A 15,129-nucleotide genomic window follows, 5' to 3' on the forward strand; every position below is an offset into this window, starting at 1 on the left:
GCAGCAGTATGCTTTTCACATAGAGTTAGATTAGACCCTTTGGGTGATAATATACCCCTGCAGTGCAGTCATGTAGTGAAAGGCCAGATGTCTATTTTGTGCAATTATGTACTATAAAAATATGAATCCCAGATGGTTAACTAAGGAACTTTGTCTCCTGCAACCACAGCAACTTTTACTGTCTTTTTTAGTGGTCATTTACATTTCTTTAACCTTATTAACTTGTTCCATGTTTTCTTCTAATACATGTTGGACTTCTATTACAGGCAGTAAAGATGAGATACATAGACAGCCTTTGTAAAAGAAATAATTAAGGTAAAACAACCATTTTTGGTATTTTGTGGTTAGTGAAGAATGACATTCTGGCTATCATCACACCTGATATGTATTCATTGCAGAGAACAAATCTTTATTTGAATATAGTGGAGCAAAAAATACCCCTTTATTAATGTGATGTACATTAAATAACTTTGCATTTGCTACATGGATGATAAACATTTGGCAGATAAATTTATAAACACTTCCACGTTTTATAGACTTATACTGTACACAGTCATCCTACACAGAGCATGCCCTTTCACAAGTATACAGACAGCTTTCCTAAGAGGACTTAATTAAAACACTTGGTCAAACATTTTGGAATTTGGCAATCTGAAAAAGAGGAGCATACTGGAAAGAAGAGTTCACAATTGTACCAGCTGGACTTGAAATGAAAAACTCACAACTCCAAAAGAGAGAATTTATCAAAGCACATACATGCAAACACATACAGTGATGGCTGCAACCTGCTTTGCAGGAGATCACACACAGCAGTAAAGAAAACAAAGAGAGAAAGAGAGGTCAGGACCATTGCCAAGATCTTGTTGCAGATTAGCAGATCTGGAAGTAAACATGTATAAATGGGAATTTAACTTCAAAGTAGCTCATTACTGTACACACAATGTACATGTTTCCTTTCATTAAGAAATGGAGACTGGCAGAAATGGTTATGATTTTCTTGACAACATATGCACACTAACACACCTGCGCTTCTGTACAGTAAAGACAGTTGAAAAATTTTATTCCCAGTTGGCTCAGAGCAGCTGGAAATTTGAGTGAAAGTTTAGTAGGAGAAACCGGGAACAGAAAACAGTTCACAAAAATCTAGGAAAGAATACATGGCTTCCTTCTGTTGCTCAGCATTAGGAAATTGTAACAAGTTTTTAAGAAAATCAGTAACCTGACAATGCAAATGAATTACAGTGAAGCCAAAGAGATCTACCTTCAGTAGCTCATCCTTGATGCCTGACTTCTGCACGTATGTTATTACACTGCAAAGGAAACTGCCCACTTAAAAAAACCCCAAACCTAATTATGTGTATGTAGAGGGATTTTGAAAGGACCGAGGACATATGTTACCATTGTCTGGGTTGGACAACCCAGGCCTGTTAGTTGAAGCTGCAGAGCAGTTTTAAATTGTCCTGGGAACAAGCAGTGGGAGAAAGAAAACAAGCTATGCACAGACAAGAAGCCAGGTGCAGAGCAAGTCCTGGGAACCGCGAAATCAACACACTGTCTTCGGCACACTCTGATCAGGCACCCGCAGCTTGCTCACCAGTCAGCGACACGGACCCCACATGGCCCAGAGACTTTTATCCAATCACCTGTGTGTAAAGTCCGGTGAGCGGTCGGTTTAAGTTATAAATATGACCTGTTTGTTTAATAAAGTGAGCACGGCATGTAGCCATATTGGTGTGATTGTCGTGACTTGGCTGACTCTCCACAGGGGACCCTCTTCGTGTATAGTACGTTGTTGCATGTATTTGAGGTCAAGTATGAGATACAATTTAGTTGTCACAGTGTTATGTAGCTGAGGGTAATACAGCAATTTTAAAAAGAGTTCTAACTGGGATTTTTAATATGATATTCTATAGAAAACAGCTTGTAGTATGGGATGCTATTAAAAATCCTTTTACTGTTTGGGAAACCTTACATTCACAGGAAAAAAACAGGCTAAAATTATTCATGTTAAAAATAAGGGCTAAAAGAACACATTTTTCTCAAAACAGCAATTCCATTATGACTGTATACACAATTATGTATTCAGTATTTTTGAAAGAGAAAGCCAAGATTCTGATCCTGCAAATTGCTTCACTGATTTAAACAGGGATCAGTTAACACGTACACTACTAGTTTCACATAACAGTTTGTAGGATCCTAAACCACTAGGAAGACAACAAAGGCAGTCACTAGCAGCTTCGTGCATTTTTTTTAACTCTTATATATAAGCTGGCTTTCCTACAGTGCTGGTATCATGCCTGCTCTCATTTATGTCGCAAATGTCTGTAAAACCTTTCATTTCACTAGTGAAACAGTAATGAAATCAGTCACCGTATCAGAAGGGATCTGTGGCAGGAAGAAACAGGGAAGAGCTGGGAAGTTTGTCTGAAGCAGATGATGGGAGGTTGTGTTCTGTACCAAATTTTAATATGCTTTTTCCTTCTAAACCTTCACAGATTTTAATCTATGATTACAAATATCCATATAGAAAGTAGTACTACCTGCTACTACTTTGAAATTGAACAAGAATATTCTACTTGAAACTGTCCATTCATAATCACAATTAAAAACTACAGGCTACAGTCTCAGTGAGTATGTGGGGAAAGACTTGCTGCTTTCCAAAAGTACTGTCATGCGGGCATTGCTAAACTTTCATAGCCTCCTCCCAAAGGTCTGGTATAGACTGGTGTTCAGTTTATCAACTCACAGAACACATGGGGGAAAAAAAAAAAAAAGAATTGCAAGTTGCTTGGATTTGTTTGTTTAATTTTAGTATAGAGTTGGCTTTCCTATAGCAAATACACATTCTTAAGTCTCGTGGAAGGAATACACCATTTCTTCTGCTGCTTTCTTAGTTCTGTAGCATGCGTGCATGTCCCCCACCAGAGGAAGCACACTGCGAAGAGGGAAAGAGCACATGCCAGAGGTTTTGAAAGAGCTCTCTCCACTCTCACTGCTCTGTGTGCATGTGCTGTCATTTTCATCCTGGATTTGCCTGAATTATAGCCACAATTACTTTTATACAGGACTAATTACCATCAAAGATCTTTGTGGGTGTTAATCATTAATTAAAAGACACCCTGGCAATGGTTCTGTTTCAGGCTGGTCAAAGATTGCTGATAAGAACAGCAGCAAACAACTGTTCAGCCACTTTAATAAAATGACAGCAGTTATGTATGCAGAAACAATGAAAAAAATATCATACAGGAAGCCACAGACATTTTCTCGTACTTTACACAGAAGTTAACATGTTGAGATCCACATGGAACATCTTGAAGGACTTCTTGTTGAATGAGACAAAATTCCTAGCTTTTAGGATTTTATGTATCTGAGAGTGCTGTATCTCCTAGTCAGTGGGACACGACCAGTGCCTTTGCATGACGTGCTGTTGTGCTGTTTGGTACGGTGTGGTGGGGCAGGGGTCGGGCTACAGCTAAGTCAGAGATCATTTTTCAGACCACTTCAGGAGTTCCTTTCCAATGATCAAAAGCTAATAGACAGCTAAGATGAATCTTGGCATCCCAACAATTTTGCACGTGACTAAGTAAAGGGTTCTGCACAATGTTATTTGTGTTCAGGAGCAGGGTGTTATTTGTGTCCAAAGCATAAGGCACAGTGCAGAAAGTAACAGTGTCATCAAAAATGAGATGAGAATATGGTTTATAAGTCTTACATCCACCTGTGTTATAGGGAGGTCTGTGTATATATATATGTGTGTACTCACCCACATGTGTGTCTGTATACGTATTCACCTCTAACTCTGTAATACTTCTTTTTATAATATACAGTACTATATAGCTGCAGGCTAGGATTTAAGGAAAACAGCTAGCAAAAACAAAAGCAATTGAATCCTAGGCCTCGGTTTGCATTAATTTTATTCCATTTCATTATTATTTCCCGATCCTGGCCTACATAAGATTCACAAATGACTTTTATCACATAGCCAGTGAGGGACAGGCATATATTTACAAAGCAGACATTAAGAGAATAGAAGACATGTCTTATTAGGTTAGAAAACATGCAGTATTATCAGAGAGAAATGCTAGGTCAACTCTAGCTCTAGATAGATGAAACTGGACGACACATAAGACATTGGACTCTTGCAAAGTACTGCACTTGCGAGGAGTTATGAGCACTGTCCATTAGCAGCAAGCAGCTTCAACTTGCTTAGTCAGAACTACTGGTGAAATCTGTGGCAGGCAATAGATGTCCAAAATCAGAGTAGGAGGCTGAGCTAAAAAGCAGATCCTTAGGATCCAAGTGAAATGAGCTTAGGTGATTAGCTGTACAGAGAGTGATGAAAGCCAGCCTGCCAGCAATTTCTCTCTCTCACTTGCAGACTAATGTGTCTGGCTACAGCTCAAAAGTGTTGATGGCTACAGCAGGGGCAAGATCTCTACAAATCTTCCCTGTTATGTGGCATTAAAATGTATATGCATGAATACCCTGGGTGGAAAAGACAATACTTTTGTGTCAGGTTATCCCCATCTAAATACCTGTGCTGTTAAGTAGTGTCCAATCTTTGGTTATTGGACTGTGAAGTGATCAGAAGCAAGCAGTATGTTCTAGACCTTTGTGAAGCAGGGAAGATCATTTACCCCAGGAAGCAATTACACCTGTATTCTTCCCCATTTTTTTTCTAAGTATTTTGGTCATCATAACTGTAACTTGTGTGTATGTTGTGGGACAAGACTGCCAAAAATTATTGCTTTATTAATTTTTAGATGGACAGGTTTTACTCCAAGGACTAGAAAACATGGCTACGTATTACAGGCCAGCATCTCTGGAGATAATCCAACCTACTATCAAATAAGAAAAGTAGATCAATCAGGTCTGTTTTGTCTTTTTCCTGTTTCTGGCATGCTAAGTAACTGTACCAAAGAAAGTCCCGGATTTGGATGAAGGTCTATATAATAATGTTACACATAGAGTAGGACTGAATATTGAAGGACCCTTGCTTTGTGGGAAGATGTAAGGTATTCACCACTGCAACAAAGAAAAAGAATGCAGATAGCGATAATGGGTCAGATAATGTTTTGCATCACTTGATGTTGAAATTATCAACATCAGAAGAAAGCAAATGAGGTTGATTTTGGCATATGGGCTGGTTGTAGACTGGGTGAGGGTAAGCAAAGGTAAGGGAAATCTGCAAGTAGTATTATAAACTAGTGCTTTCTATTTAATTCAGGTTGTGAACGGAGTTCCAGATTTTCTGACTAATATGTCTCTGCTACTTCCACATCACTGCCCTGTCTTGCCTCCAGACTGGAGGGGAAAGTCTGTCTTTTCATGCTGCATTTCCTGAACTAGCAGCATTGGAAAGTACAAATTCAGGCAAATTAATATTTTACAGCAAGTTTAATGAACAAGAAGGCAGGAAATGCAGAGGAAAAGCAGTCCCTCAGACATGTTTTCTTCTGGAATATGATCGCTGAACATATGTTTTCTTTCAAGACTCCAGAGGAAGTGGAGCATTTCTGTTTTCACTTCTTGTGTCTTTGACCTCCTGAGTGCAAGGATTCATTTTTTAACATTATGATTGAAATTTCAATTGCATTTCCAGGTTACTAAACAGGAAACATGGCTTGTAGATTGCATTAGCATGATACCATATTGTTTAGGTAAAAAGGTGTAAGCGGATGTAAACATCGCTCTCTGAACTAATGAAGATCATCTTAAAATTCACCATGGGGAAGACAGCTAAAGCCAAGTACACAGAGGCTGTCCATATGAGGGGCTGAGGACCGTATTATATTGCTAAGAATTGGAATCAGCTATTGTGCCTCAAGAGCAGTTACATGAAGATAACGGCAGAAAAAGAAAGAGAGATGAGAGAATAATATTTCCTCCAAATGGAGCTGAGCTAAGCTAAGTGCACAGGAAAGAAGAATCCCCGGTATCTGCCCCCACAGCAGGAGTCCAACAAGGGCCATTCTGAAAGGAGACCCCTCCTTGCATCAGTTCAGTCTTCTGGATATGTAGAGAAATGCAGAGTCTGGCTGCCTCCGAAGGGTAAGTAAGATTGAAGGACTTCTGAACTTGTTTTCCATCTTGGTTTAAAAAGAGATGGTCAAATGGTAAAAGATATGTTGCAAACCTTCTTACTGAATGTTACTATGAAGTCAGAAGCAAGTGTGAGCACGAATAGTGAGTTTTGACTTTCTTTACAATTGTCCTTCTGGTAAGAAAAGTAATTTAGGATGGAATGAATGGAATGGCATGAAGAGAAAGAAATCAGAGGTTGAGTCAGCAGTCTTTGCCCCACTTTTCTAAGATGATGAAAAAAGAGTAGACTACTGTAGCCATCAGGAAGGAGGGCCAACACTTGTTCACCTGTGTCAAAGTTTTGTAGTATACACCTCTGGAAGAACAGTGGCTAAAATCAAGCATAGAGGAAGAAAGCTTCCCAATACATCATTCATTAGCAATTCCCTTCAGCGCTCCAGAAACCATCAACACCTAGTGCTGGTTCCCTTGCTCCAAGTCTGTACTCAGCAATCAATGCAATGCATACCAAAGGTTGTAGTGCATGCTTCCAACTATCAAGGTGCTAACATGAATATAGCCAATCTGGTTGAAAAGTACAAACACAATGAATAAGATGCTTTCAAGAAATAAGAGTCTGCTAAGTCAAACTCTAACAACCTGTAAGAAGTAAAACTAATTCAAATAAAATGTCTTTGCCAATAATGAAAGCATATGGTGTCTTTGGTGGACAGTTTTCAAATTGTAGAATAGTTGACCATCATGGTTAATACCATTCTGAATTTTGTCAGTCTTTTCTGTCTTCAGAGGCCATTGTACTTTTTGTCATTGCTGTCATTAGGAAGAGCCTTTCAGCTTTACAGGAGACGAGCACTAGACCTTATATCCTACTTCAATTTAGACTGACAGGAGTTTCCACTTAGCGGTCAGTCAGTTCAGTGACCAAAACAGACAAATAAGCAGTTTTGATTATGTATGTTTTATAGCTTCAATACACAAATGTTAACAAGTTTGGTTCTCTGTGGTGTATCAGGGATCTAACAAGGCTGTTAAGTGGCCCTTTGTGTGAGATGTGAGTGAACAGACATAGAATGGAAGTGCAATTCCTACTGTCAAGTATTTATTGCCTGAGATTGCTTTGGAAGCTGGAAAAAAGAAAAAAAGATGACAGCTTCACTAAAGACCAGCCAAATCACTTTTGCTTATAATGTAAGTAACATTTGTGTCCAGATCTCCATAGATGAAGTATTTCTGTTCCAGCCTGTTCATTGTACTGATCTAAGCAAGTATAGCTTGCAATTGCATCCACTTCTTCTGTCTTTATGAGATGAATCTTTAATGCACTCAAGCCCAAACAATTGAATGTTCACACAGCTTTGATGCTGGCTTGTGTGCTAGCTCAAATCTGTTAAGCCAACTGGCTCACCAGCTAGGGAAATTCTAGCCTTAGGTTTTGTTAAATATGTTGGAAATATATGTGGATTTTTTTTTTTTGTCATCTCTTCCATTAAATTTCCTCCCCTTTCCTACCCACAGTTCTTCTTTTTCCCTTTTCCTGTGTTAGAACTTTCACTCTAATTTTGGACCATTGAAGGTCCATGTAGTTGGGAATTTTGTTAATCTTTAGTAATTCTTATTGTTGTTATATTCCACTTCATCCAGACTTAATCCCATATTTATGATGTAGTCAGGATTTTCAGTAAGAACCAGCATTGAAATCAGCACAATTTTACATGTAATGAGATTTTAGTGTGTTAGCCTTGAACCATAGCCCTCCAGAGCTGAACTTATTTTTCAGTGGCCCATTTCCTCCATGCTGGTCAGGTGGCATGAAGTTTTGGATCTGGATGTTTTTCAGAATTACATACAGAGTGGCCAAAATATACTACTTCAAGCGGACAGTGCATAGCAAGACAATGTAATATTTTACCATTGCTGTTGGTGTTTACTCCAAACATGTACAGAGGCTTCAGATTTCAAAATAAGTTGTACAGTAAGTACAAAGAGATGGACACATGCTACTAATGAATGGCACAGAGAAATAGGGCTCAAATATAATTCTCATTGGAGAAAACAGCCTTGAAATAACATTAAGGCTATGACTAGTGGACAAAAGCCACAGATGCAAAACTAAGGCCAGCGTTTTGTTCTTAACCTGGAACTTGGTGAAAAATAATTCTTTCCCCATTTTTTTAACATAGTTTAGAAATTTAAAAGACATGTTTAAGTTAGTTTTAAATACAAAATATTTCATCTCAAATATCTTGACTGTTTATATTCTAAAATAAACACACTTCCTAAACTTTGTTTCTTACTATATTGTATGTAAACTATCAACATCAAAAAAATCCCCATTAGTTTTCCATACGTATGGTTTTTTGATTCAGCTTCTTTTCTCATTAGTTAATAGCAGAAAACCACATCTTGGGCTAACGTTTGGTAGCACAGGCATTTCTTAGTAACTAAAAAATGTCACTTCTAGAATCAGTAGATTAATCAGTGAACTTTAAATGTAATGAATGTCCTTCTTATGTGGACTTCTACTGATTTTTTCAATACATCTAAGACAATGATTGACACAACATGCAGTGACAGATATTACTACCCAAAGCTAAGTTCACGTATATTAATGAAAAAAAGATCTATCTTACTATATGATGACCTCATCTGAGAGTCTAACTTCTTTGGCAATGATTCAACCACCTAATAAATGTTGTCAGGCATAATTAGAAAAAATATTGATAAATTTTTTCTTATTTCTTTACCAGATTTTTTCTTTGAAACTTGAAACTGCAGACAGTTTATCAGCTGATAGAAGTTGTCTTAGCTCCACTGAAAGCAATGCCAGTTTCTGTCATCAGAGTATCAGCCCATTTTGTCTATTAATTTTATAAATATATTTGTATTAAGTCTTTAATGCTAACATTTTAAAGATGTCCCATAGCCTTTTGCATAGCAGTAGGACTGTGTGAACTCTTCACTGTAATCCAGAACAGTCCACAGCACATTGATTAGAAGGAATATATTTACTACCATTTGCTCTCCATCCTTGCACTTGGTCTAATAAAAACATTACCACTCCCTGCAGCCTTGCCATGGCCTCTTTCTTAATGGCCTTTCAGAGAGATACTTGAAAGTGGTGAGATATCTCTAGAACTATTAGAAATCAGCTGAGAAAATGGTTATATAAAGAAATGTGTAAACTGTGAAAAAAATGGTGGTTTTTTATTATTGCTTTTTTTTTTGTTTTAGTATTATTTAAAAAAAAAATAATGAGATGTTTTAATTACATTATACACTATATTGAATTTATGACCTGACTAAATTTACTAGGTGGCATTCTATGGCCACATATTTTTATAACCATTTTTATAACCATTCTGTGACAAAGAAAAATTCATTAAAAGTGTAAATGCCAAACAAACTTCTGAATGCATTTTACTTTCATATAGTTCACTGGCCTGATTCTTCCTTTATTCATACTTAACAACAACATAAATATTTGCACTGGTTCACTGCTGCATTAAGGCAAATTTACTGTTTTAAAATGGCATAAATACTCCAGATGTCACAAGTGAGAAGAAACCAAAATTTTTCTGGAGGATCAGCAGCAAAGAGTGAAAGTGTTTGTTATTCTCTTTGCTTCTTATCCATATGGGCTTTTCAACTCCCTGCGATAGCGGTTGCCTTCTACGCAGCAAATAAGGGGTGTAGCTGGAAATCTGTACTTTAGATTGACTGTGCCTAAAAAGGTTTCCCAAGAAAGAGGCATTGCCACACGTTTTTACCATCTAAACACAGCTGCAGAAGGTCAGTATTCTCAGTCCTGATGCAGTCTGTAGAGTTTCCTGATTAATGCTGCATGCATTGATACATTAAAATTCTCTGCACCAATACTGCTAAATAATTGACTTGCACGTCTGTACTGTTACAAAAGCTCACAATGCCATGGCCAAATTTAGCATGTATTTTCTTAAATAGTATGACTGCTTGCTTTTTAAATATCTAATTATCAGTATGGTTTTTACCTTCCTGGACATATCACCAAAAGTGTTTTAAGAGGTAGCTTTGCAGTTTGAAGTTAAGTGCTTTTGAGTAGCAATGTATGCAAGCAAAAAAAAGTGACATTTAAAACTTCCATACAGAGGTTTCTAAATCTCTGCCACTCCAAAGTATCCATTAAGTTCGATTTCTGACATCTAAGCACTCTACTAAGCATTGAGAATCTGAAGCCTTTGCACCATCGGTCAGGAGAGTTGACATTTGTACGAAGAAGGAAATAAATAGTAAATGGCTTTTTCCGGTTACATCAACACCTGGGTTCTTGTGTCAGGAAGCCGAAGTCCTACCAGACCTCCACACACTAGAACAGTAGAAGCAAGGAGAATAGGGATTGCTTTGGTGATACCAACAAGGGAACCAAATATTAAGTTTCCAAGTACAGCTGCTGCTTTGCATAGTGCATTCAAAAAGCCAAAGCCTGTTGCCCTGGAAGAGAAAAAAGAAGAAAGTTAAAAAATGGGTGAAATAAATAGTAAAGCCTTTGAGACAAATTCTCAGTGGGAGTAAATCAGTACAGACCCAACATCTTAAACTGAATTTATGCCAACAAGGATTCTTTGTTTGTCTTTATAATGCAAAAGCAAAGCTCAGCTGCTACAGCATTTTATTGAGGCAGATTCATTCTACTGCCCCAGAAGACCAAAACGTGAAATGAATGACTGAATAGGTAAGTTTGCACCTCTACAGTAGAACAAAGGACTTGCAAATGGAAATTCAGCAACACTTAAAATGCTGGATTGGGAGACAGGGGGTGTCAAGTAGCTCTGAAAACGCAGCTACTTGGCCATTTGGGAAAGAAGCCATCAGAACAAACGGATGATCATCTTGAGGATGAACAGAAATTGATTTCTTACAGATGGTATACATGTTCAAACAGTGCTTTTTCAAAGGGCTAATGAGACCTCCAATAATAATGAATGTTTGTCTCTTAGAGGTAAAGAGTATAGGATATATAAGAATCTGCTTGATGCAGAAGAGAGATCTGAGAAATTCTGCAGAAAATGGGAAGGAAATAGACTGCCAACAGAAAGTATGGCACAGGCAACTCACAGGGGCTTTTTCATTGCAGTGGTGTGATTTTAGTAACCTGGATTAAGTACTTTAGATGTTTGGTAGCCTGTGCATAGACATATTATGCAAACTGCCACCGTTTCAGTAAATGGTGTTTCATCATGACTGTATGATTTTGTAGTTGCAGGAATAAACTTGTCCTACCCAAACTGTCATAACAAAAGTATCTGTACTATAGTAGAATTTCTGACATTTCTTAAATCTCTTAGACATGAAGGACTATGTGGAGCTTACATTGTGCTGTCTGGGACAAAATAAGAAGAATTAGGAAGAATTCTTTTCGGAATAAAATGTTTCTTTCTTGTTAATATTAAGTACTGCCATTAGAAGGAAAAAGCCTCCAGTCTAAACTGCAGAGACTAACAGAAATACTAATGGTCTGAGTGACTAAGAAGAACCTTAACAATTGTACTGAGGTACCTGTGAAGTAGAGGAAGAAGTCCTGTGCTCAGATGTAGCCTGAATTCCTAGGAAGTAAGATTTGAGAAACTTCTGCTGGAGCTCCTAAAAAGCAGCCCAGAGAATCAATGTGAAGTAAGCAGAGAGCAAGGATATAAACTTTCAGTGTTCTTCACAGAACTACTTTTTTATTTTGAAAACAGCAAACCATGGTATGAAGGGAGAAGAGACCCGCTGCCTCAAGCAACCCACAGACATAGCCACAGCCCAGAGCATCATTAGTTCATCTCCTCTGCTCTTCCGCCAATCTAGATCGCAATAGTGTTGATCAGGCATGTGTCCTGGTGTCCTACATCCAAGCCTTATAATGAGGGAGAGGTAAAAGCTTCTGTCCAGTATAGCCGACCAGGATATAGGGGTTTTCAGCACTGTCCATGACCTGATGTACCTGACATGCATGCTGTCTTCAGAATTACACCAGTCCTGGTACATTTGAGGACCTTACATCAAAAGAATGATGAAGATAGGTCTAGATCCTTCTGGTATATTTTTAAATCACTTTTGTTGAATCTAAGAACTCTAGTTAACCCGAAGAGTCAACTCCAGAGTCTGGAAAAGATTCAGAAATGTGCGAATTTGAAGTAATGGTACTTCTACTGTCAAATTCTTAAATTAGTTAAAAGGATGTTTGTAGAACAGAATTAAGACATGGAATAGACCAACTGACATACATTCAAAAAGGGTTTTTTCCATTAATGCTAAAAATTATTTGTCCATGGTTGCAGATCATAAGTCAACCCTCTTGCCTAAAACATTATGGAAGTAAAATCAGAGGAGTTGATATTTACTGTTCCAGTGTCAGCTCTGCGTATTGTAAGCCTTTTTTGATCCCAGGACAAGACACAAGTTAGTCTCTTTTGCTGGGTGATTATAATTATAATATATTTTTTATTAGTTTGGCAAAGCAGCTTTTGCAATTGACAGCAGTATTGCAGTCTCTTTAAAATACCTTGTATTTAGTAACTGTTACTTTGTCTGAAGTAACCATAATTCCTCTTTGTGTAAAACTCAGCACCCATCCAGATACTGCATGAAAGTAAGTATCAGTGATATATAAGGAAGGAGAGACAGGTCATTCTGATGGCAGGGCAGAAACTATCAGGAAAAACTGTGAAAAAACAAGCAGAAGAGACTCATATATGTCTTCTGAATCTTCAAAGCCCTTGCTTGCTATTTTTTCTATATTTCATTAAACCTGCAGCATTTTTACGTAATATTTAGTGCCAAGAAAAGCTAAACATGCACATCTTGGAGATAATAATCTTGAAAGCAATATGCTCTGCTGCCCCACAGTACAGATCAATGATAACTGCCAGAGAGCACACTGCTGAGAGCAGCCAATGAGGAAACTTTGGAATTGTTGGTTGTGAAGCTTTCTGACAGAGGAATGTTTGCAGCAGCTCCTTGAAAATGCCTTCCTCAGAGGGGAGATAAGTGAGTTATAACTTGCTCATTTTAAGGACAACTTTTGGAGGCACTGGCCCAAAGGAGGAGTGGGAGGAAGCAGTGAACCCACACCCTAGTGGAGTAAACTTTCAAAATCTATGAGAAGAAGATTAAATCTCTACCATGGAAACATCTCTACTACAAGGGCAGATAAAACCCAGAACATCTAGGACAAGCTGACCCAGGATGGTGAGAAGCTCCTGAGAGGGAAGGAGCTCCAGACTGACACATCTTCTAGGGTGAACAACAGTGCAGGCAGGAAGGAGGAACATGAAGAGGAAAGGCTGTGGTAAAATAGACTTGATCGCAAAAAGGTAGGAAGAGGTTAAAGCCAACACAGCCAGCCTGAAAAACAGAGCATATGTTATAGGATAATAACAAGTTGCAGCTATTCTAAACAAGTCAGGGGGAAAAGGAGAGGAAAAGAGTCAGAACTGTTCTAATTTTGGACTCATTTACATACAGAAAATATTTCTAAAGTTAATGTGGTAAGTGGTTATGATCAGTGTCTGCACAGATAAATATGGTTTCTTCAGCTGCCAGTACTGATGTAAAACCAAACTTGCCCCCAGGTAACAGTAACAGGAAAAAAACAGTGTGTGCACAGAGAAAATAAGACACTTAGTCATCAACAGCCTCTGTATATTTGGAAAGATACCAAAACTCCCCAAAGAACATACAGATCTAGCTAAAGCAAATTTGGATACAGAGAGGAAATCTTTAGAAAGACAATAGAACAAATCATGTGGGGGTGCTTTATTAATATTCAGTGTTCTTTTATACTGCCTTACAAAGGTAAGCTCTTTCACAGATACTATTTGCTTATATTAACTAGCTATAATAGCAGTCTGAATATAATTTTCTGAGCAATTCAGATAATTTCTTTTCACATGCTGGGATCTACAGACAGCATATTCAGGGCTGCCACTGTGCTTTACATCTATTGGAGGTAATATACACAAGATTGCCTTATTAAGATTTAAAGCAGTTTTGTAATATAGTATCTTTTATATCTGAGCAAAATTAAGATAATTCATTGGCACTGAAAAACCAGTTCTGCTTTGTAAAATGGATCTAGACTTAACCAATTTTTCCAATTGTAAGGGGTGATTATCAGGCTAATCCTATTAGTATTATCAAATTATAAACAAAGAAGAATAAGACAAGGTAAGCCCATTTTTATTATCCTTGTTCTGATGTTCTGATGATACAAAATGAACAACCCAGCAGAAGTCCAATCTTCTAATCTTTAAGCTGTTTTCAGGCACGTCCTTTCACCTAAAATATGCACATCATTGGCAGGAACAGTAAGATTTTTACCGGCTGAAGTAAATTGTTGTTGTGACCTGTACCTGAAAAACATTGTCCCTGTTCATCCTTCTGCCTTCATATCCTTCAATTTTAATGCAGTGTTTGAATATAAATTTGTTGTGTAGAATGGTTGGAAAAAAGTCATGAAGCAAACTGTTGAGCTCTAGGGATAGCAAGCTCAGACTTGTTTTTTTAAACATCTTTCTTAGAACAATGTTTGAGATGCAAATCAGCTAAAATCTGTAGTAATTCATGTCCTTATAATTAATTCTACTGAATCCAGGGGAGTAAAAATAGCCATGCAATAAATATGTCACAATTCACAAACATGTACAAGTATAGTCTTCTCTTGCGGCACTAGTACAGTCTCTTCCACAGTGTTTCAGGAAAATATTAAGAGTGTACAGGAAGTCTGCAAATGATCAAAGATACGTGATGTGTCATCTCAGCATCATGAATCAGTTAACTGAAAAAATCTAAAGCCATAAGCCATTACCATATACACTAATTTCCGTTAAATTGATCAGTTACTGGTTTAAGCACTGTCATTCAGGCGCATCAGTAAAACAATGCTGGTGAATCAATATGGGATTGCCTTAAGAAAAAAAAAAGTTACAGCTTGTAGTATTGACAGGAAAAAATGTGGAAGTCTTATGAAACTGTCAGGTCTGAGAGAAAACTGGATGTTAGGGGCAAGGAATTTTCCCCAATGTATTTTACTTGTTCCTGGGAAAGCTGCGACAAAGAAAAATGCTT

The 15,129-nt window shown here is 37.7% G+C and overlaps 1 protein-coding gene across 2 annotated transcripts in view; it reads right to left on the bottom strand.

Moving 5' to 3' along the window:
* Positions 1-384: 384 nt before the first annotated feature.
* SV2C (synaptic vesicle glycoprotein 2C) overlaps positions 385-15,129 on the bottom strand; it is a 116,211-nt gene continuing 101,466 nt past the window's right edge. Inside the window, exon 13 of one of the 2 annotated variants that reach the window (XM_055699546.1) lies at positions 385-10,512. In XM_055699546.1, coding sequence (XP_055555521.1) covers positions 10,329-10,512 — 184 coding nt within the window. In that variant the 3' untranslated portion in view covers positions 385-10,328. Of the gene's footprint in view, positions 10,513-12,256; positions 14,786-15,129 lie in introns of those variants that run through there. The other variant, XM_055699547.1, reaches the window with a different exon arrangement.

This window comes from Falco cherrug, chromosome Z, assembly GCF_023634085.1.
Source record: "Falco cherrug isolate bFalChe1 chromosome Z, bFalChe1.pri, whole genome shotgun sequence".
Classification (NCBI taxonomy): Eukaryota; Metazoa; Chordata; class Aves; order Falconiformes; family Falconidae; genus Falco; species Falco cherrug.